This window comes from Falco cherrug, chromosome 5 (assembly GCF_023634085.1).
Source record: "Falco cherrug isolate bFalChe1 chromosome 5, bFalChe1.pri, whole genome shotgun sequence".
NCBI classification, from domain to species: domain Eukaryota; kingdom Metazoa; phylum Chordata; class Aves; order Falconiformes; family Falconidae; genus Falco; species Falco cherrug.
In genome coordinates this window covers 63,816,248-63,837,555 of record NC_073701.1, presented here as the reverse complement: position 1 = coordinate 63,837,555, position 21,308 = coordinate 63,816,248, and the positions used below count along the sequence as shown (strand labels likewise).

Below are 21,308 nucleotides of genomic sequence, written 5' to 3'. Positions count from 1 at the left end.
GACAGTGCACTAACACAATCCATCCCCGCTCCCTTTTAAGGACAACTGCCTCATCACCTAAAGGCATGAATTCTCCTAAGGAGTCAATCATCACCACATAGTACGGCAGTTACTGGTACAGAGAATGCTTGTAAGCAACACAGTAAGTTCCCCATGACCACAAGCAGTTCTTGCTTTATTGGGAAAGGGAACAAGGTTAGTCTTGTAGCCAAGCCAGGAACGCATTATCAGTGCTGGATGCAACTGTAAGCAGCCCTCAGCTGTATGGATGCTCATGCTCTTTTCCAATTTTTAGAGATTTTTAATTCATTTCTAAGATTCTGAAACAGCTAATCCTAGAAACTGTTTTCACGAAGGACAAGAAAATCATCAGGAGTAGTCAGCATGGATTCACCAAGGGGAAGTCACGCCTGACCAACCTGATAACCTTCTACAATGAAATGACTGGCCTGGTAGACAACGGGAGAGCAATGGACTTCCGTAAGGCTTTCAAACCTTGTCTCCCATAAGATCCTCTTCATACAGAAGCTGCTGGAGCACAGGCTGGATAAGCAGACACCAAGGCAGACTGAGAACTGGCTGAATGGCTGGTGCCAGAGGGTGGTGATCAGTGGCACAAAGTCTAGCTGGAATCTAGTAACTAATGGTGGACTCCAAAGGTCAACACTGTGTGCAGTCTTGTTTAACATCTTCATTAATGATCTGGATGATGGGGCAGAGTGTGCCCTCATCAAGTTTGCAGACGACACCAATCTGGGAGGAGCGGTTGACACCCCAGAGGGTAGTGCTGCCACCCAGAGGGACCTCGACAGGCTGGAGAAATCAGCTGGCAGGAACATCACGAAGCTCAATGAGAAGTGCCAAGTCCTGCACCTGGGGAAGAACAACCCCAGGCACAAACATGGGATTTAATTCAATTTAAGACGGGATGAATCAGAGACTTGCTCGGGGCCTCTTACACTAAGTGCTGTAAGGACAGAAAGTACTCCCTCACCTGACTTATGTTTGTGGAGCAAGAAAGATTTAAGAGGCTTAAGAACCTGTTTGAAGCCTTCCATTTTTTTCCTTCTGTCTTTATGATAACTGCGTAGGGTTACAATGCACATGCTTCTGCACACCAATGCACTCAGGCAAACCTACCACAGGAGCCCGATTTCAGATAAGCACCTCAAAAGGCAAGCGCTTACACAGACTGCAGCACACAAATCGCATCTTCTCCAGCTGAATTCGCTTCAGAATCCAAAGTGCAAGGCTAAGAGCACTTACCATCTTCTGTTGCTAAAACAAAAATCAGCTCCCCGAGGAAAGTGAGTTTTGGTTGCGTAGTTGCAAGTACACAGTAACCGGGTGTAATCCCAATTTCCCAGTCAACCTTCTGCAGGACCTTGGGCAAGACACTTTTTGTAGCTGCCTCCTTCCCTCTTCGTATGGCTGTTCAGAGAGCAAGTTCTTTGGGGCAACAACTCTCATTTTCATGTAACATTGGCAAAGCAAGCTTGGATCTTGACTATAGTAATGTCGAAGATGTTCCCTGCGAGCTCCATCTCATCAGATTTCTTTAGTCTGACACTGAGTAGGCAAGTGATAAACTGACAGCTGAAATACAGGTTAAGTGCAAAGAGCACACATAAGAATATAAAATCACAATCTATGTACGGAAATGGATGGGCTCTGAAATAGCTGTTGCCACTCAGGAATGAAACCTTGGGGGTTTAACAATTACAAAAGCAAACAAGTCAATACTTCCCTACTGTTGAAACAGCGTACAGTGTTACAAATTAGGAAGAGAACAAGATCGCAGTTATGCCAGTATGCAAATCCCTGTTCTTAAGACTTCAGGGCTGAAAAAGCACCAGGGACACCTCATTCAGCTCCAGGCTGACACGTCCTACACGTCCCTCTCAGCTGGCTGTTAGCTGCAGGACACTGTCAAATCTCTCCTAAGCAGGCATTTAATCTAGATTCCCAGAAGTAAGGAACAGTTCATACTTAGCCTGAGAGGAGGTTGTTACTCGGCCCATTAGAGAGTCACAGTATTTACACTGGTACTTCAAACATGGAATTAAAGCTTCACTTTAGGAAATTAGGCCTAAAAAATACCAAACACTTCATCTGAAGCGGTATAACCAATACTGTACTGCCAATAAGGCAAATGTATCTTAAGAGGCCACCATCCTCTTAGTTTTCTGTAAAATCATGAACTTTTGAAAAGAGGAACAAAAATATTATTGCATCAGGCCACAGCTACAAGTACGCACCTTACAGAAAAAGGTGTGCACACAATTTCAAGTTTTCAAAGATCAACAAGTAAAACTTCGTAGCTGCAACGAAGAATACCAAATTAAGTGCTGCTGAGCCTGTTGAGAGGGCAACTGATGAATCATGGAAGGGCAGGGGTGGGGGATGTGTAAGCAGGAAGATCTGGAGGTGTTAAATAAGAAGTAATTTGAGAAACTACCAGAAATAGAAATAAGTCAGCAACAACATTCCAGAGGAGGCAGGAAGCAGAGAAGTAAATTCAGAACCAAATTTTCAAAGGCACACAAGATACAGCCATACCTGAGAAAGCCTGAGCCAACACATCAATGCAGGACGAATGTGCATTTGCAAAAAACATGCCTCCTACTAACTACATTATCTGTGACAAGTAAGGTCTGACTAAGGACCTTGGTCAGCATGTCTGATCCTTTCCAGGTTTCTGCATCTGTGGATGTGTTTGCATTTACTGTGGCAGCGCCTAAAGGATAACTGCTTACAAACCAGGCTCCAACGGCACAATATTCGCACAGCACCCACCAAAGCACATACTCACACAGAGATGGAACTAAGGCAATGCAGGTCTGCTAACACTTTAGAGGTGGTGTGCCTATGCTGTCTTAGTGACTTCATAGTACAGAAAAATACTTTATTCGTGGCATGGATCTCCTACACAACACACTACATGAACAAGTCCTCTACCCTACATTTCCAGTGGTAAACTTTACTCGTAAGTCTTCACCAATAATAAGGATTTTTAGAACAAAATGGTTCAAAATTTTTCAGTAAAGCAATTCTCAGCAAATATAAAACCTCCAACTCAAACTGAAAGCCCAGAAGCTGGTATTAGCAGGTATAGAGAAAATAGCAGAACAGCTGGTTAAATGACACACAAAAAAATTATCTGTGTGTCTCAGGAAATGGTTACAGCTAGTCACTCAGAACAGAAGTATTTGCTGAAATAAGAGCCATAAATAAATCACGTTGTTTAAAGCCAAGTCATATTTCAAGCTAAGTTCAATACTGTTACCACTGTAACTTCCCAGAGCATGCCACTCAGATTATTTGACTTATAAGCAAATCTATGCTAATTCATATTAGGCTAAATTCTTTGTTTTACTACATAGTAGCAAAGGCCTTAAAGTGTTGCTCAAGGTCAAAGAGAAAACTAACAGCAGAGCCGGTAACAATCTAGATCCTGTTATTGCCCCAAGTCCTGTGGTTTTAGTATTAGTCAGGCTGGTTCTTCACCTCTGCTGCAGTGAGGTTTTTCTAATGGTGGGTTACAGCGACTGCCAACAGCAGCACACGTGGTGTAGAAGTGACTGACTCTGTGGGAAGGCCTTGTGCAACAGGAGAGGACAGTAAGAAAGCTGACACACAGCAGGTAAAATACAATATTTTTTTAAAAATTGTTTTCTGTTTTACAGGCAAATGTTTGTACAGAGGTTGTTGGAACACAAGCAGACAAAATAAGCAAAACACAAGACCAAGGGTCTGTCATATAGATCTGCAGCCAAAACTTAATAAAAGGGCAATAACTGGAGATATTCACAGCGTTGATCAACTACAGGTCTATACCCCCTCCCCCCAATACATGTGTATAACCAGAAAAAGACATCCAGCATCAGCTTTCAAACAGCTAAAGTGCCCTCAGAGGTCACTTCCATTTTAATACCTGCACAATTCCAGGTGCAACGCCGCACAGAGACAACTGCCATCATTGCATAGCCACCTCTTGCCAACTTTGTCACGCAGTTCCCAAACAAAAAGCATACAAAATCAGAGGCAGAATGCCATGTATTATTTTACATCAGATTAGAGATTAAAAAAATAGTAATAAAAAAAGAGTTGTAGTGTTTAGTAGTTTAGTTTGTCAACTCTTCAGACTTTATGAGAATTTTCTTCTATCACCTCCTACTCTGAAAACTTCCAGTAGCCCTCCTTCTCAAAAAACAAGCCTAACCTTGACATTATTTGACTTCAAATACAGAAATACATATATACAGAGAAAAAGCCAGGTTTGAATCAATTTACCAAAAGTTAGTTACGTATGTGTGATGTTAGAGAAGTGAGAATATGATAGTTGGCCAGATAGAAGAACAAGTTTCCTTCTGTTCTACCTATAGCATTTCAATAATGACCTGTAAACAGTTAACCCTGGCTATTTCTAGCACAGACTGCCTGACAGCACAGTGCTCCTAACAGTCCCCTCACTCTGCTTCAAATGGCTAAGCATTTCAAACTCTTTCCTCCTTCCATTTCCCTCGGTTAAACGTGTGTTTTCTTTGGATTTGGGAAGACAGACAGACTCATTCCTTGTTACTTCAGCCTCCATTCTGGCATAGAAAGCATTATCCTGGAGTCAGGAGAGAATAAACTAGCTGTCAACTGTCCAACGACCCCAAATCACACCGGCGTGCAGGCACGGAGGACTTACAAAAGCATGGCTGTAACTCTGAGAGATGCCATCAGGGAAGAGAAGCATGATAGCACATAGTCCTTTTCCAGAGCTTCCCACTTATTGTGGATGCAGTGCAGGGAGTCCATGATGAAGCACCAGAACAAGGAAAGCAGGAATACAGACAAAGCATCATCTCAGCAGTGGGTTTTCAAAAGGACAAAGTCATCTGAAAGCTCAAAAAAACCAGGATCCCCAGAGCAATAAGCAGAATTGTGCAATTCAAAAACACACAGACGTGAATCTTACTTTCAAAGGGCTTTATATTACAAAAAAATGTAAGTCACAACGAATGCGAAAAATCCATTCAATGAGGCTTGTTTCCAGTTTGCTAGGAAAGCTACGTTTCTCCTTTATTCCCAGCCTACTGCTGAAAACCTGATTGCCAAAACAGTGACACCTCGAGCTAGATTTTTAAAATCAAACTTGCTCTGCCAGATCCAGTACTCTGAACTTGTCCAGGTTGTAGAAACAAGCCTTCACGACTCTGCCTCCGAAGTATCTCCCATTTAGATCCACAACAGCTGGAATTGAAACCAAGAACAGGTCAGCAAGCACCGATACGGTAAAATAGGCATTCCTTTAGCTAAACAGTCTGATCAGTGAGACTGTTTCATCTCTCTACAGAAGTCAGCTCTGAGGTTCACAGGACACAATTCCATATCCTACCTTTGATGGCAGATTCAACCCGTTCAAACTCTAAAAATATTCTTACAGCTTCATCATCAGGGGCACCAGGAATCTGAAACAAAAAAAACCCCACCCAACCCAAACCCAGAAGTAATTAGAACAGTAGCAGAATACTGTTTTAAATTGCTGCTCTTCACAGAGGTAGTGAAGAGAACACAATAAAAAAAAAATAAGACTGTTCCAAAAGCACGATACCCAGAGAATTTCTGCCCCATTTCTGATGTTAAAAGTTTATATCTTACAGATATGGAAAATCCAGAATCACAACACAGCAAAGGACCCTGCAAGATCTTCTAATCTACGTCCCTTCTCTTAGGCAGCAACAAGCCCGTTGTTGAGGGAGAAGTGCCCAGTTTGCTTTCAGAGCAGTCAAAAAGAGAGACACATTATCTCTTACCTCAAAGATGACACATTTCCCAACCTTGCCATATTTCTCACATTCCTCCTTAGTTTCAACTTCTAGATCTTCATCCACCTCCCCAGCACCTACCATGTTCTGAAAGTTAAAAGAATAAACCCAACTCACTGGATGTAGTGTGTACAGATGATTATATAGACAAATCACAGATGCATGCAACTGTGACCATGAATATTTGTTTACCAGTCAAAAGCCACAGGAGGAGACTGTTCCCTAGTACTAAGACAAGATAACTGTATAATCTAAAGCAGTGCTGATTTACAGTCAGAACCCGTATCTCAGGAGGACACGTATTTTCTCCACAACACAAAGCACCATGTAGGTACGGCCCAGAACCATCTGAGCTGTACAGTCATTGTAACAAGAACACAGGTTTAAACTTTTCAACCAGGCACGTATGCTGCAAACACGAAGACATGTTCTCTTACTCCCAACTTACCCTTAGCAAGACCACTTTAGTTGGGCATTTCAGTATCTCAGTCAATGGATTAGAATCCGCTTTCTTGCCCGTTTCTGCTATGAAGATAGAACAGTGAGTCATGGAATAATTTAAGATTAAAGTTCATTTAAACCTTATGTGGGGGCTTTTATCAGAATCTTACTGTTATCAAATGATGGAATAAAAGCCACAAAATGTAGTTTCATATTGATCAGGAACAGTCAGAACTCATAGCTACTTGGCAAGACAATAAGCTTAAAAATCACTTCTGCAGAATGTGAATTAAGCTAGAACACTGACAATGTACTATTTCCTTGAGGGAAATAAATCAGAATCCTATCAGTCAGATCTCCTGACTTCCAACACCTGTGCTCAGGGAGAGGTGCTGTTCTAGTAAGTCTAGATGTTGTCTGTAGATCAGACAACAGCAGGGAAATGAGAACAGTATCTGAAGTACGTGATGGGGAAAAAGCCAGCAGGAACAGAGCAGGATCGCCCCTCCAAAAAAGGCTTCCAAACACTAAAGAAGGGCAACTGATGTAGGAAGGGGAACATAAGCTTAAAGAAAAAAAAGAAAAGAGGACCATTTAAAAACAAATAAAAAAAAGGCAAAATATCCACAAGAAGGGGTATAAATCATTCTTCCAACTCTGATTCAGTGTTTTCTGCAAGGACAGATAGTAAACAAAAAAATCCAGGAGCTTTCACTGAGCCTGACCTATTATTTTTCCCTGACCATTTCTCACAAACTTACTGGCGCAGGACAGAATTACCTTTCTCTGTAGAATCACCAACAATGATCTTGCCGCCCCTCTTGCTTGTTTTCTCTACTGACAATGCTGTGCTCAGCCCCTGTTCATGCTTGCCTAGCCCCTGGCCCTCTCTGAAACCATACTTCTGCATGATTTTATGAGCTACTGTCCCCCTGCAAAGAGAAAAAGCATCAGTTACTAAAGGTTTCTTACACAAAATATTAACATTGCATTTCTCCTGAGTGCTCAAATATTCTACCTCCTAAAATGTCATTACAGAAAGACTGAAAACATAAAAGCTTCTACACACCTTTACAACCTCGCAATTTCACAGCACCCCATGGAAAGTGTTACCCTTGAATTACAGATAGAAGAGTTGTCAGAAAAGTTGACTAAACAAAATTGTTTATATTTTTACAAATACAACCCAACTTCCAGTGCAGGTCAGCATCATACACTCTATAGAATGGCTTGGGTTGGAAAGGACATTTAAAGATCATCTAGTCCAACCCCTCTGCCATGAACAGTGACATTTTTCACTAGATCAGAGTGCTGATAGTAAATCAAAATCAGACTAGAAGAAGGTTTATTCAGCCCAGTTTCTTATCTCTGCCAGTGGCTTGTACCAAAAGCTTTAGAGAAAAGGTGGATGTGGAACAATCAACTTCCCACATTAGATCACAGTCCACTATCTATGAGTTTCAAGTTGGCCTAAGCTCCAGAGTATATGGCTTTGACAGCCCTTCCTGTAACAAATCTGGATACCCTTAGTATTAATTTAAACATGTCTCATCTTTCTGAATTTTCAAGAACATAATAATGTTGTGGCAATAAAGTCCTGAAGCTATTTAAATGTACCTTTTTTAATAAGTACCTTACAAAAAGCACCTCCACTGACAGGTTTTGAAATTCCCACTGAATGAGTATTCAGAATCAAAATATACCTACACATGTTGACATTTCTTTGGAGACCATAGCTAGATAGGTCAAAACACAAAAACCATGCCATGGTATACTAGTTTAAACCACAGTATATATTCTGTGCTTAGGCACTCCCCATTTTATCAACAGGCACATGAGATTACACAGAAAATACAGGATCAGTGACTACATGACTATTTTCTAAGCGTACGCCATGAAATGTACAAAGGCACATTAAAAAGGCCAAAAAGTCTGGCTACATAATGCTGAAAGGTTAGAAAACTAAGTCACAGAATGAAAAGTAGTTCACTGTGTGGTCAAAGCAAGGCAGGTTAGGTCATATTTTTAGCACTTCCTTCTGTGAAGTGAAGGTCCTGGGGTATTGCTAATGAGAGGTGGTAACAATGCGTAAACTGGTCCGACAGTACTGAGTTTGGTTATTTTTTTTCTGGATCATATGGAGAAAAAAAAAAGAAAAAGCTTTTCTATCAAAGAAATTGCATCAAAAATTGTCTTCAAAATAGAAATGCAGTGTAACAATATAATACACTACAGTTTTGTGTCTGTGTTCATCCTGGATACAATTTCGACCACACTGAAGCTGTATACCCAAAACAGCCAATGTGATCGATAAGAAGACCATAGCTAACCACTACACCCTGCAAATGAGGTGTCTAAGCTATTTTTAACTACAAATTTGACTTCTCTTTGTTGCCCCAGTGGTAACACAAGTATTACACACTTGTGTTGGGCATGCTAATCCAAGACAGAAAAGTAAATGGACATATTCGCAGCCACAGCTGCTACATTCATGCAAATATGCTTTGAATTTTTGAACAAACAAAGCAGAGCTGAAATTATTTGCCCACTGATACATAGCAAATTTAAGACAAAGCTGGAAAAGAAATCTAGAGGAATTAACATGCCATCTGTTTTTTCCTGTACACTACATTAGCTTGGCTTGTACAAGCCATAAATGCTTTATACTGGAGTGTGGCTTCATTACTCACTTACACAGCCTTGAATGCAATCACTTCAAATGCATTTCTCTTGATGGAGTAAATCCATCACTTTTTCTGTATCCTGCCAGTTAGGACTATATGCACTCAGACTAACCACATACAGGCAATGGGTTCTGCCTTCCCTACGGACAAACTCTTTTAACTTCTGGTTTCCACCACCTTCAAATGCCTTTTTCCACAAAATGTGCAGAAGTCAAACATTTACCCCATGTTAGCAAGGAAAGAGTTGCTAGGTCCCGTGGGGGAACGAGGTCTTTCTGGCTCATCATACACTGGAGGAGGAATAGCTGCTTTGGAAGACGGTGCCCGAGGTCTCGACTCCTCTTCAAATGGAAATGATGCTACAGCTGAAGAAAACAGAGACACTGGCTGGTTCAATAAAATACTTTGCACTAACGATCTACTTGTTATGAACACTGGAGTACTATACATTCAATCTAACTCATTTAGAGACAACTCTTCATCGGCAAGTTGTACTTTTTTCTGCTTTAATACTAAAAAACTACAAAAAACTTCTTCCACATAAATCCAGATCAGAAGAATGTTACCTTTGCACAGGCTGCTTTAACATCCCCTTACCGCTCTCCCTCAGAAACCAGATCTGAGTTATTCTGGATTTTCCTTGTTGCATACAGAACAAGTTTGTATCCATTGGTCTACAATGCATTTATTAACCTCTTATCAAATGGAGAAAATAAATATTAAGAGGCCACCTGCATTACAATGAGTTTATCCAGACAGAGAGCAAGCAAACTTAATAGCCCCATTCATCAGGAGCAGAATTAAGACAAAAATGCATCAATGCACACAGCTTGGGGCCTGAGGACTGTAAAGAAAAGTACACTGTATGTTTACACAAAAGAGGTATCAGTCTATCAAAAAGAATGAATGCAACTCAAAGCATTTATATCAAAGTAAATATACAAATATATAATACAGATAAATATATCAAAGTATTTATACAATCTTAAGAGATCTCGCTGACAATTTCTGAACTGCAACTTTTCCTGGGGGATGGGAACACATACATCCCTGAATATAGGTATCTCAATCGTACTGATTCGATCTTTAAACTACCTTCCATTGACAAGTCAAATGGCCAAATGTAAAAAAAACCCACCTACAGAACACTACAGGGAATATGCAGAACACACTTTTGAATGTACTTAGGGACTTTCAGACTGACTTTATTTCAGATTATTTTCTTGTGAACTAGAACTTGTATCTTACCAAATAAAGCATCAGATGTGAAGTTTGAGGAAGTTGTACGAGGAAAATAAAATCCCTATTTAAGCAGCAGATGGACCGGACTATGGAACTTCTGCTACAGCAATGTTTTCTCAGGTTTTTCCAGTCCAGCTTTGAGCATCAAATAACAAGCTGTACAAAGGTTTCCTTGTGAGATCAAGTCACATTTTGAAAGCTTCCCCCTCAGGATATTTCTACCATATCCAGCCTATATTTACTTTGTCTTGACACTGCTCAGTTACTCTTATTTACTCAAAACAATCTCCTTCTGTTTTCAATGTTTACACACTTCAAATGCTTTCACTATTATATCATTCACTTACTCTGCCTAGCTTTACTTTTGTTTTTATGTTAATATTTTCATAAATAAAATCAGGACTCCTAAAGAAAAATTTGTGTGTGATTCTTTTTTCTTATTATTTTTTAAATATACAACATACTGTTCATTAATTTAAAAACGTAAGACAATTAGACATGCAAAAAAAAAAAGGGAACAGTTTTGGTCTGATGGCAAAATTGTGCCATCTAGTGGACAGCCTACAAGCTACCTTCACTGCAGGAAGCCCTACTACATACACACCTCTTAAGCAAGTACCATTCCTCAAAAATCTAGAAAATTCTGTCTGTAGCACGTAATCCCTTCAGAAAAGATCTTTATAAAGTACCTTCTAAAGCAAAAGGTAATGGGAAAATTCCCTCTCTGTGCTGTGGAGGTTTCTAGTTCACCCAGAGAAACCTGCCTGCAGCAGCTCTTTCACTTCAGCGATGAGTATCTGAACATGATGGTAACAGGCCAGTCTGGCAAACCACTTCTCTAGCCATACAGAAAGAACCCCTCCGAGCAGGGACATGAGACACAGCAGTACTGCAGCTTCCCCACAGCTTCCCCCATCAGCAAAGAACTAGCACAAAGTTTTCTGCCACAAAGAATCATATGGGAAGAACAGCAGGAGGGGTTAACTGAATAGAAAGTTGAGTGAGAAATAAACACCACTGCTAGGTTTTAGAGAACAGGGTTTTGGCATACTTACGTTCTTTGTCCTTCTCAACAAGAGAAGTGGGTGGTGCAATGGCAGCTCCTCCCATACCTATGGGCAAAATGGAAGACAACACATTTGTATGATTAGGTTCTGCTGCTCGATACAGCTTCGCTGAATCTTAACACAGCTGCTGGCTCCTTACCAGCCGATTCTTAAATACATCTCTATCAACTGAAAAATAACAGGAGAGCAGGCTGAGAAGTTTCAACAGTGGTGGACTAGAAATGGATGAAAAGCCCATTAAGGGAGAAATCATCAAACTGCAATGCTGTGCTACATATTGTTTCTATCATAAACATATTTCACAGGATTTCAGAATTCAAGACTACAGTGAAACAAACCTTCCGTTCTCAAACTGCTCAATCAAACCAAATGAGGAAAAGATTCTGTTCAAGATTACGTACACTTTCAAAGCAGTGAAGTACAAAGCCTCTTCCATATTTTAATGAGCAATATTCTAATATAGTCCCAAACTTCTAAGGCAGAGCAAGTATTTCAAATGTCCCCTGTCAGAATTTTTTTTTTAAATAACAACAGAGCTAAATTATTTATTGTAACTTTGTTGCTGAAAGAGAGCAAAGTTTAGTTTTGTTTATGAAAAGACATTATCTCATCATCCAGATCCACATCTCCCAACTAATTCTAAGGACATTCAAATAACAAATGCAGGAAAGCTAAGCTTTAACAGTGAAAACTAAAGAGTGATTCTCACAGCCTGATTTTTATCTCACACTTCACCCCTTTTCTGGAACCTACACCATGCAGAAACTTAAAACAGATATCTACAAACTTATGTAAAAAGAGGTCTTTCCACAAATGATTTAGCTGCCATCTGCCCTCAAGGAAAGAACAGTTTTCTGCATTACAACAGTTATGGTGTAGTAAAATGCTAGGTTTATTCTAAAGGCTTAGAAATAACACTACTCTGCTGAGGACAGAGAAACACAGAATCCATGAAACAGAAACAGGATTGTGATTTCCCCCCGCCCCACATTTTTCTCCTCTTTCCCCACCAAAAACAAACAGATCTCTTACTTCTTTTTCGTCTCTCCCTTTCATAATCTTCATCTTCATCAGAATCTGGATCTGGCCTTCTTGAAAACCCACTGGCCTCATGTCTGTCTTTACGTCTTCTAGGAGGCACAGTAAGTTAGGATAAGAAAACAAAATTAACTTTCTGCTTTAATTTGTGGCACCACCTTTGGAGCGTGAAATACACTGCTACACTCTAATAGGCACTTTATAATGTTTTCCATAAAGGTGTAAGTAAACATCTCTGGTTTTTATTTCTTTGCTTTTATCCTCAGAGAATTTTTTGTGAAATGTAAGATAGATCCGAAGGAAGATCACTTTCCACTTGCAAGTCAGCCAAGAACATATGGAAATGAGGAATGGTCTGAATAAATATAGTCCAAACTGACTACTGTGACTGAATGACTACAATGGAAGAGGTGTTGGATAGAACAGAAAGCAAGGTAACAGACACATTAATTAATCACCCTGCTTTGAACAGAATCTCTTTTAAATTCCCTATCACAGGCAATTCAGAGCAATATCACTTACTCAGTCAATTAAAAAACCCAGTAAGTCATCATGCTTAAACATCAGAGTACTAAGAAGCTAGCTTGGCGATTAAAATAATAGTCAGGCAAGCCTATTAAAACTTTTAACATTAGGTGGGAAATGCTTCAAGAATTGTTGGCACTTCAACTGTTACTTACTGTGATCATGAGACTACTAATTTTAATACCTTAAAAAAGGAAAAGTATTTTTCCCCCAAAATTAAGAGCACAGCTTGGGGCATAAATCAGATCTCATTCCCAGCACAGCCATCAAAACTGTGCTACAGGATGCTAAGAACAGCACTGCTATGGAACCAGACAAAGTTTCTGAATCTCTAGACTGCAAATTTAAAACAAATGCACACTCTGTTCAAACACCCCGGTTATCACAAAGCATACATGTGATGCAGGTTTGGCCGAGATTGTTTCCCCAACCTTAAATCAGAATGCATAATGTATTTTTCACTTCCTCTCTCTAACGTCCTATGTAAAGACTACCCTCCTGGCCCACACACAAGTACAAGCATGACTAAATAGCAATCAGCACTGAAGCTGTGGAAATGACAGCCCAGATTTCTGAGATCTTGCATGCTAGTATGACAGTGCCTCAGGCATTCCTCCTCCACCAGAACAATGAAGATATAACTGGGAGAAGACAGAAAACTCCACAGTTTCCACAATCTAAACAGGGCAACGGAACACCCCTCTTGTAATTCCACAGACTTTACGTGATTTATACCATAACAAAGATGGCTTTTTAATTTCATTTAAAATAAGCAAATTAATCTTACTGCCTGCCTAACAGACATTTTACCACCTACTTCAACACGACACTGAATCTGCATTCAATTTCTTTAATATGATTAAAGAGACCTCTTACTCCAGGGAAAGAGCATTAAGGTAATTAAAAGTAAGTCATATTTTCTTTTGTCCAGAGACAAAAGAGTAATAAATACACAATTAACTTACTTAAACTGAATGCAGAATACCAAAAAAGAAAATGCAACTATGCCTCTCAAACGCTGTACTAACTACATCTTTAAAACCTGAATGCATTCATATATCAGTTTGTAGTATTTAAAAGCAGAAAGGATGGTTTATCACTGAGTGTTGAAAAGTATTTCTGTTGTCAATTATACTGACAAGAAATACTCTAAAATACTTGCATGATCAAAGTCTGATAACGATGCATGAAGTACCCAAACATTGCTGCTACTATTGAAATAAAGCACACATAGAAAACCTTGACCCATGTATTTCAGCCAAAGAGGCTGTAAACATGATAAATCTTGTAAATTTTGCACTGTTAAGTAATCTAGCAAGAGCATTAAAACACTGCACTTGTTTCTATAGAAGCATACAGTATTCCTCACAAAACCTTTAAAGGTTTCACTGAAACTGTTTAGAGGAATAAAACTAAAACTGATGTACCCATTCTCCATATAATCGTCATTACACCACGACTTTAAATGAAAGCCTTACTTTTCTCTTTCTTCAATCTCCTTTTGCCTCTCCAGCTCACGCTGCCTCTGTCGTTCCTCTCTTTGACGTTTTACCACTTTTTCATAGTCATTTGGGAACATGGGATCATACTCATCTGCCAAAGGAATCAACACATCTCCTGCAGAGAAACCACTAGGTACAGGATCCTAAAAAAGAATAAGGAGTTTTTTCAGCTGAGATTTGAAAACACCATCCAGTTGGAAACCAAGAATTTAACACTTCCTTCTCACTCTCAAGAACACAAATCTCAGTTCCTGACTTCTCTAATGGCAGGTAATATCCTAATCACACTGGTGCCAGAAGAAATCTTTGCTTTACTTAAAACTAGTATTTCACCCAGTCTCTCACTATATCCAGTTTTTCCAGGAAGAAAGCATCCCTTCCACCCACTCCTCTGCCAAATACAAAGTAACAAATCAGTAGGCACAAGAATTTTTCAAAACCCATGAAATCATTATTAGAACTATTATGGCACGCTGCTGTTGCAACCATCTGCAAGGTTTCTCCCACACAATCTCAGCAGTCTTTTTCAACATCTGCTATTAATAGAATACCAACAGAGGTACACATACTCTTCTCTCATGTGAAAGAACCATTTCAGAACCATTACCTCTGGAAAAGTTTCAGGGAGAAAGTTTCTTTTTATTCCTTACAATGAGAAATCAATTTTAAAAGGTTAGTGGCTTTTCTTTTACTTTTGTTATACAGGTCCAGTTCCAACAGTGGTGTGATGACAATTACATTCATTATTTGCCTGACCAAACTGCTGTCTTGCAAAATACTTTGAAACTGTCCAGGAGAAACATGCTAGGAAGACTGTTTTATTTTAACTGCACATTAGCCTTGGTAATTCCATGTTGTATCACATGGAAGCCTGTATAAAGTTGAAACATTCATTAATTAAAGAACCTCTAAGCAGAGGAAATCAATTTCAGAAAATGATCACTTCTCTGACCACTAGGAAAGATGAGGACAAAAACACCAAACAGGCTACAGTCAAAGAATTCCAATTCCAAAACATCTGTAAAGAGCTGGACTTCATAGCTGCCTTGGTTTTACCTTTAACCCAGCTGCTACATGAGGTGGTGTGTCCACAATCTGCCTCTCATCAGAAGAGCTCCCTCGTTTCAGGTCAATCACTGGAGCAAGGACTGTTGTTTGTTTTGTTCTCTGACTCTGAAAAATCACCAAAACACAAAATGTCTAAAGAAGGTAACAAAAGTTTCCTAAAAGGCAGATTGTTTTATATACTTGCAGTTGGTGCCTCTTTTTTTTTAAAGGATGAAAACCACTGTATCAAATTCTTCACTGTGCAAAGCTCAATATATCATTACCCTTCGGTTTATCAACACACAACAATTCTTAACATTTCTAATGAACCTTGATGTGGATAATCAAGTTTATGTCAAGATTTAGTGGTGGCAAAAGCCGCTTGGTTCCAAGACAGATGCTTAGCAACTATGGTTAAAGAGCTGCTACCCAAATACAGATCTGATGTGGTATTTCAAAGAACGTTTCAGTGAAACCAGTGCCTACCTTCCTCTTTATAAGCTAGTGAGATCAGACTTTGTTTGTGCATGCAGCACTAGAACAAATTGTGGTAAGTTAGGATTAGGACCAGAAACATATTAAAAATGCAGATGATCTCTTCAGATGAGAGTGAACTGAGCAGGTTTGTTTTTTTTTTAAAAAGGGGCTCAGACTTATCCCAAAGATCTACTGGTCTTCATATTTTATCAAGTGATAAAATACATTAATCTATTCTGAACTCTTGAGTTTTCTAATCCTATTGTATTCTTCTATTGGTCTATGCATACACTGCCTATCAGTTACATAGACAGAGAATATATCTAAGACAGTAGTCAGTTACTTTCATTTACGAAGGTTGTTCCAATTATCCACTAAATCCTGCCCTCAATTTTAGCAGCATAAACCAGGAGTAATTCCAGTGAAAAAATGCTGTGTCTACTGAAGTATTCAGTATCTATGCTACTACTACTTTTTTAATTAGTCTCACTGTAGAACCTACACACCACCCACAAAGAACACGTATCCTGCTTGAACCAAAATATCAACAGTGCTTAAAGAAAAAGGGTGAAATTCTGTAGCAATGAAAAGGGAAAATGGCTCTGTCACAGTTTAAGCTCAAAGAATCAGCCTGCACTACTCCTCCTTTTATATATACTGGAAATACTTTCTGCAAAAATTTCTAATGCACAACAATTTGTACTTTAGCACCAAAAGCCTTTTAAATAGCAAGCATAAAACAATGCAAACATGTAAATAACAACTGATGCAAAATGCCCAACAGCTGGTACTGCCAACTATTACAGTATGTATGACCCTTACTTACACAAAAAACCCCAACAAAACAAAACAGAAAAAAAGAAGAAAAGCTTAATCTCATTCTCTTTAAAGTTACATGTGAAGATCAGCTTTTAATTCTGCTACTTAAAAGACCTGACGCTCCCTCTAACAGACTACAAGAAACACGCACCTTGCCTTTACCCCCACCCTCAGTTCTGCTAGGTTCCTCGCTACGAAGTCATAGACAAATACCAGCAAAATTCCCCCAAATTGGTATTCTAAAAGGTCACAAGCTTTCCTCAACGCTCTGAACACAAAATAAGTTTGAACAATAGAAAGCAAAAATAGAAAGGGACTGTACCTTTGCTTGTGTGAGAGCTGCTTTCTTCACCTGCAGTTGAGACTGTAGTAGTTTGAAATTTTTGGACCAGCCTTCTGTTTTAGAATCGCTGGTCTCAACTCCCAGGTCGTCGTAAAGTGACATTTTGTCTTCAATTTAAAACTGAAAGACAAAAGGAAAAATCCATATGACATAACAAATCTATGTTCAGGGCTTGTTTGCTACTAGTCTGCATATGTTACTACACCATATTTTTATACAGCTTTTTTTCAAAGTCAGAGAAAATTCAAAGTAAAAATGTTTTTCTGGCTAGTAACAGATACACATAACTAGAGTAAGGCTGTATAAAAGGGATTTTTGAAAGGTGATGAATACTGTTCAAGTGTCAACAAGTGCTGGAAAGTTCCTAAAATTATGTCTGTAGCGTTAGATATCAATCTTTGATTTCATGCTTTGAAAAGGTTACGCTTAATCCACACTGGTATTTTGAGGTTCACAAAGAAATTCAATGTTATGTATCACACAAGCCTCAAAATTTCTGAATCAAACACAAAGGAATTGTTGTCTCTTCTGAGCTTAAAAACTATCCACACAAACATGTCAACATTCCAGTCATCTTATTAAATCTTCCTATTTTTTGCATCACTGTAAAGGAATAGCCTTCTTAGAGTAAATAAACTTGCCAGAGTATTATTAAGTAACAATTTCCACAACATTTAAAATACAAATACACAGAACTTATATACGCATGTACATGCAACACACACACACACACAAAGTTAGCTAGGTAACAACCTCAGTAACATGACATGAAATGCATCACTTTGATATTGCATCTCACCTGAACAGAAGAAAACAAAATTTGAATGCAATGAGAGCTCAATCACCAGTGGAACAACCCATGAGCTCATTATTTACATTCTGATAGCCTTGAATTACAGTATTTTCACCCCAAAACTGTAACTACTTAACTTACTGCAGGCTCAAACACGACTGATTAACAGTCTGCAGTGAAATCTTACAGACTCATCAGCAAGATTTTGATCCCACAGATCTGACAGATACATACATATATTTGAAGGAACCTGCCCAACATATTCAACATACAGGAAATGAGTCTTGCTACAGATATAACTTACACACATTTAAACCTGTGGAAAAAGTCTCAGATGCAGCAGAGAACAACTGTATTACAACTCCAAAAGGTGGCAAGCTCAGCAAAATTTTTTTTTAAAAAACGCAACAATTAATCCTGAAGGGGAATATGAACAACTGAGGCTCAGCAGAAGAGAGTTCACCACAGGAAAACGGAGGAGGTTACACTCATTGGACATTATTAAACATATAGGAGAACATTATAGTGCATACGGGAACAGGATGAGGACAGGGCACTACAAGAAATCCCACCTGCCACAGGGCAGTTAAGTTTACGCAGTAGGAATGCTGCTATCCTGAGGGAGACACGATGCACTTGGGGTACGTTATGCTACGCGTATGGATGCGGGGAGGCTGCTGCCATGGCGGGAAAGGGACTTTGTGCCCAGCGCCGACAGGGGCCGGGGCGCACCACAGCCGGGGGGCCGAAGGGAGCAGAGCAAAGGGCCTGTCACCGCACCGGCAGCAAGCGTGGGCTGCTATCCCCGTCCCCACGCGGTCGGCGGGGCCCGCGACCTGGGACGCAGCCGGGACTGAGGGGCCGTGACCGACCGACCGACCGACCGACCGACCCCCCCCCCCCTCGCACCCGCCTAGACCCCTCCGAGGGGGGCAGCCGCACGGCCGAGGCCGCTGAGAGGGGACAGCCGCCGGCCCCCCCGCTCCCCCCTGCCTGCTTCCCCCGCCCCCCGGAGCCCGGTGCGGCCTCCCCGGGCAGACAGGGCCGGCCGGGGCCCGCCGCTCACCGCTCACCCGTCACGGCGCCGCCGCCATGAGCCGGCCGCTGAGGCAGCCGGGAAGCGCAACCCCTGGGCGCGGCCGCGCCTGCGCACTGCCGCCCGCGCGCCTGGCTCGGCCAATGGGCGCCGAGCGCGCTGCGGCAGCGTCGCCGCTGTAGCGCCCCCTGGCGGCGGGCGGCCGGCAGCACGCCTCTGCCCCCGCCTCCCTCCCGCTCCGCCCAGTGCGCACCAGTAAGGCACTGGGAGGGAAGCCCCCGCCCTTCGCAGGGAGCTGCGGGCTGGGATGAGGCGCTGTGGTCCGTTACAAGAGAGAATGGAGGAGGCGTTCGGATTGCAGACCTTCCCCTGCACTTGCAGCGCTGGTGAGGGTGCCAGGCCCGCAGCGAGCCCCCTCAGCGGCCTGGCGTCCCGGGCCTGGGCCTGGCTGCCCGCAGCCCGGCCTCCCGCACCCTGGCGAGTCCGTAGCACATTGGTCGGGCAGGCAGGGCAGGGCAGGGTGCAGCAGAGTGGGGTGCAGGGGTGAATTTTGCAAAGGCAGAGGGGTGATAGCCGGTTGCACACGCCATTTTTCATCATGGGTCTGAAATCTGGGCTGCTGGCTCCCTCAGTCCCAAAGGAGCCCAAATTTTTTTCAGTTTTCATGATGCACGTGCAGTGTAATAGGTGCTCTGAGCTTTGTTTCCTTCCTCACGCCGGGAATCCAGCCCCTGATGTGCAACAGGGTGAGACTGCGGCGCTGGGCCAGGTCAGGGGTCCCCCGCAGTCAGGGTAGCCCCGGGGTTTTGAGTCCTGTGCTGTGGTGGTGTGCCCCAAACCCACTTGGAAAAAGTTCCCGGTTGAGCTGAATGAGGTGGGGTCATACAACTCATGGGCTGCATGTGAAGGTCGGCCGGTCTCTAATGATCCCTGCAACAACCCTGTTAAAGAAGGTGCATGGAACCATGGTGGCAGGGTTTAACCTCAGCCCCACACAGCTGCTCACTCGCTCCTCCCCAGTGGAGTGGGGGAGAGAATCAGGAGGGTAAAAGTGAGAGAACTTGTGGGTTGAGATAAAGACAGTTTAACAGCTAAAGCAAAAGCTGGGCATGCAAGCAAAGCCAAACAAGGAATTTGTTCACCACTTTCCATGGAGAGGCCGGTGCTCAGCCATCCCCAGGAGAGCAGGATTCCATCACGTGTGGTGGTGACCTGAGAAGACAAATGCCGTAACACCAAACATCTCCTCCTTCCTTCTTCTGCCTCCAGTTTATATATGCTGTGCATGACGTCCTATGTTATGGAATATCCCTTTGGCCAATTTGGGTCAGCTGTCCTGGCTGTATCTCATCCCAACTCCTTGTGCCCCTCCAGCCCTTTGGAAGCTGAAAAGTCCTTGACTTAGTATAAACATTAACCAGCAACAACTAAATCATCAGTGTGTTATCAACATTGTTCTCACACCAAATCCAAAACACAGCCCCACACCAGCTATTAAGAAAATTAACTTGATCCCAGCTGAAACAAGAACACACAGGAGTAGAGACAAACAACATTAAACAGAAAGTAAAATATATTTTGCCAGGATGGTTTAACACCAAATAGCAAACACTATCAGATGCTTTACATAGCTCACATGAAGAAAGCCGCTTCAAATCCCAGTGGCAACAGCAATACCAAACCCCATATTAGTACTGCACTCAGAATTTCAATGATCGTCAAGGTTTTTCAGGTTTAAGAGTCCATGTCGCTGCTGAGGAGAGAAGAAATAATTGTTGTAGCTGAATTGTGAGTTTTTTGGGAAACAGTCGAGTGTAGAGATGTGTCCCTGCAATATGATGAGCTGCTGTTGACCCTTATTTAGTTGGAGCTAAACTGGAGTTCGAAGCAGATTTAGGAATTCAGTTGGCAGAGAACAGGACTACATTTATGCCCAACACTGCATGTTCCCTGCATGTTATATCACCATACTCTATAGTGTATTTCTAACTCCTTAAGAATTTTGAGTAGTTTAGTGAACGAGTAATCTGGCAGCTTGTCTCCTTGGGTGTTCAGCATTTCCAATTACTTACAAAGCACACCTTAATTCTGGGGGAAAAAAATGAAGAAAATATGAGACTCTTCTGAGTTTGACAACACAGTTGTCGCGAAAATGTTAGGAGGAAAGAAAACTTGCCATCATTTCACATCAAGTGTATTTCAAACATCCCCATCTAGTATTCAGGCATGTTTATTACCATTTCCCTGTGCCATCACTGTCACTAATACGGAGGTCACCACGTAATTGTGTTATTGCAAATTATTTGGCTATTTAGAAGTATTTATTGCATTATGACATTTGGGCCTAAAGTGGACTGGATCGGTTGATTTCTCTGATCACCTAGCTGCAGAAATAATTTTTGTTTTCCAAAACAATCCCTAAAATTCTGTATCTGTCTGAGCCTGGATTTCACCCAGCCACACCAACCACACCATCTT

The 21,308-nt window shown here is 41.3% G+C and overlaps 1 protein-coding gene across 3 annotated transcripts; it reads right to left on the bottom strand.

The window, feature by feature from the left end:
• Positions 1-4,962: 4,962 nt before the first annotated feature.
• Positions 4,963-18,960, bottom strand: RBM17 (RNA binding motif protein 17). 3 transcript variants are annotated; one of them, XM_055711883.1, is made up of 12 exons: positions 18,868-18,960; positions 16,981-17,121; positions 15,372-15,488; positions 14,292-14,458; positions 12,283-12,380; positions 11,239-11,295; positions 9,165-9,306; positions 7,038-7,189; positions 6,265-6,341; positions 5,805-5,903; positions 5,387-5,459; positions 4,963-5,241 (listed from the first exon to the last, which is right to left on the bottom strand). In XM_055711883.1, exons 2-12 carry the CDS (start codon positions 17,101-17,103, stop codon positions 5,138-5,140), a joined length of 1,209 nt encoding a protein of 402 aa, XP_055567858.1. In that variant the 5' UTR covers positions 17,104-17,121; positions 18,868-18,960; the 3' UTR covers positions 4,963-5,137. The 3 variants fall into 3 exon arrangements, with proteins under 3 accessions (XP_055567858.1, XP_055567859.1, XP_055567860.1); XM_055711884.1 differs by having other exon boundaries at positions 6,265-6,338; XM_055711885.1 differs by having other exon boundaries at positions 12,283-12,377.
• Positions 18,961-21,308: the final 2,348 nt, after the last annotated feature.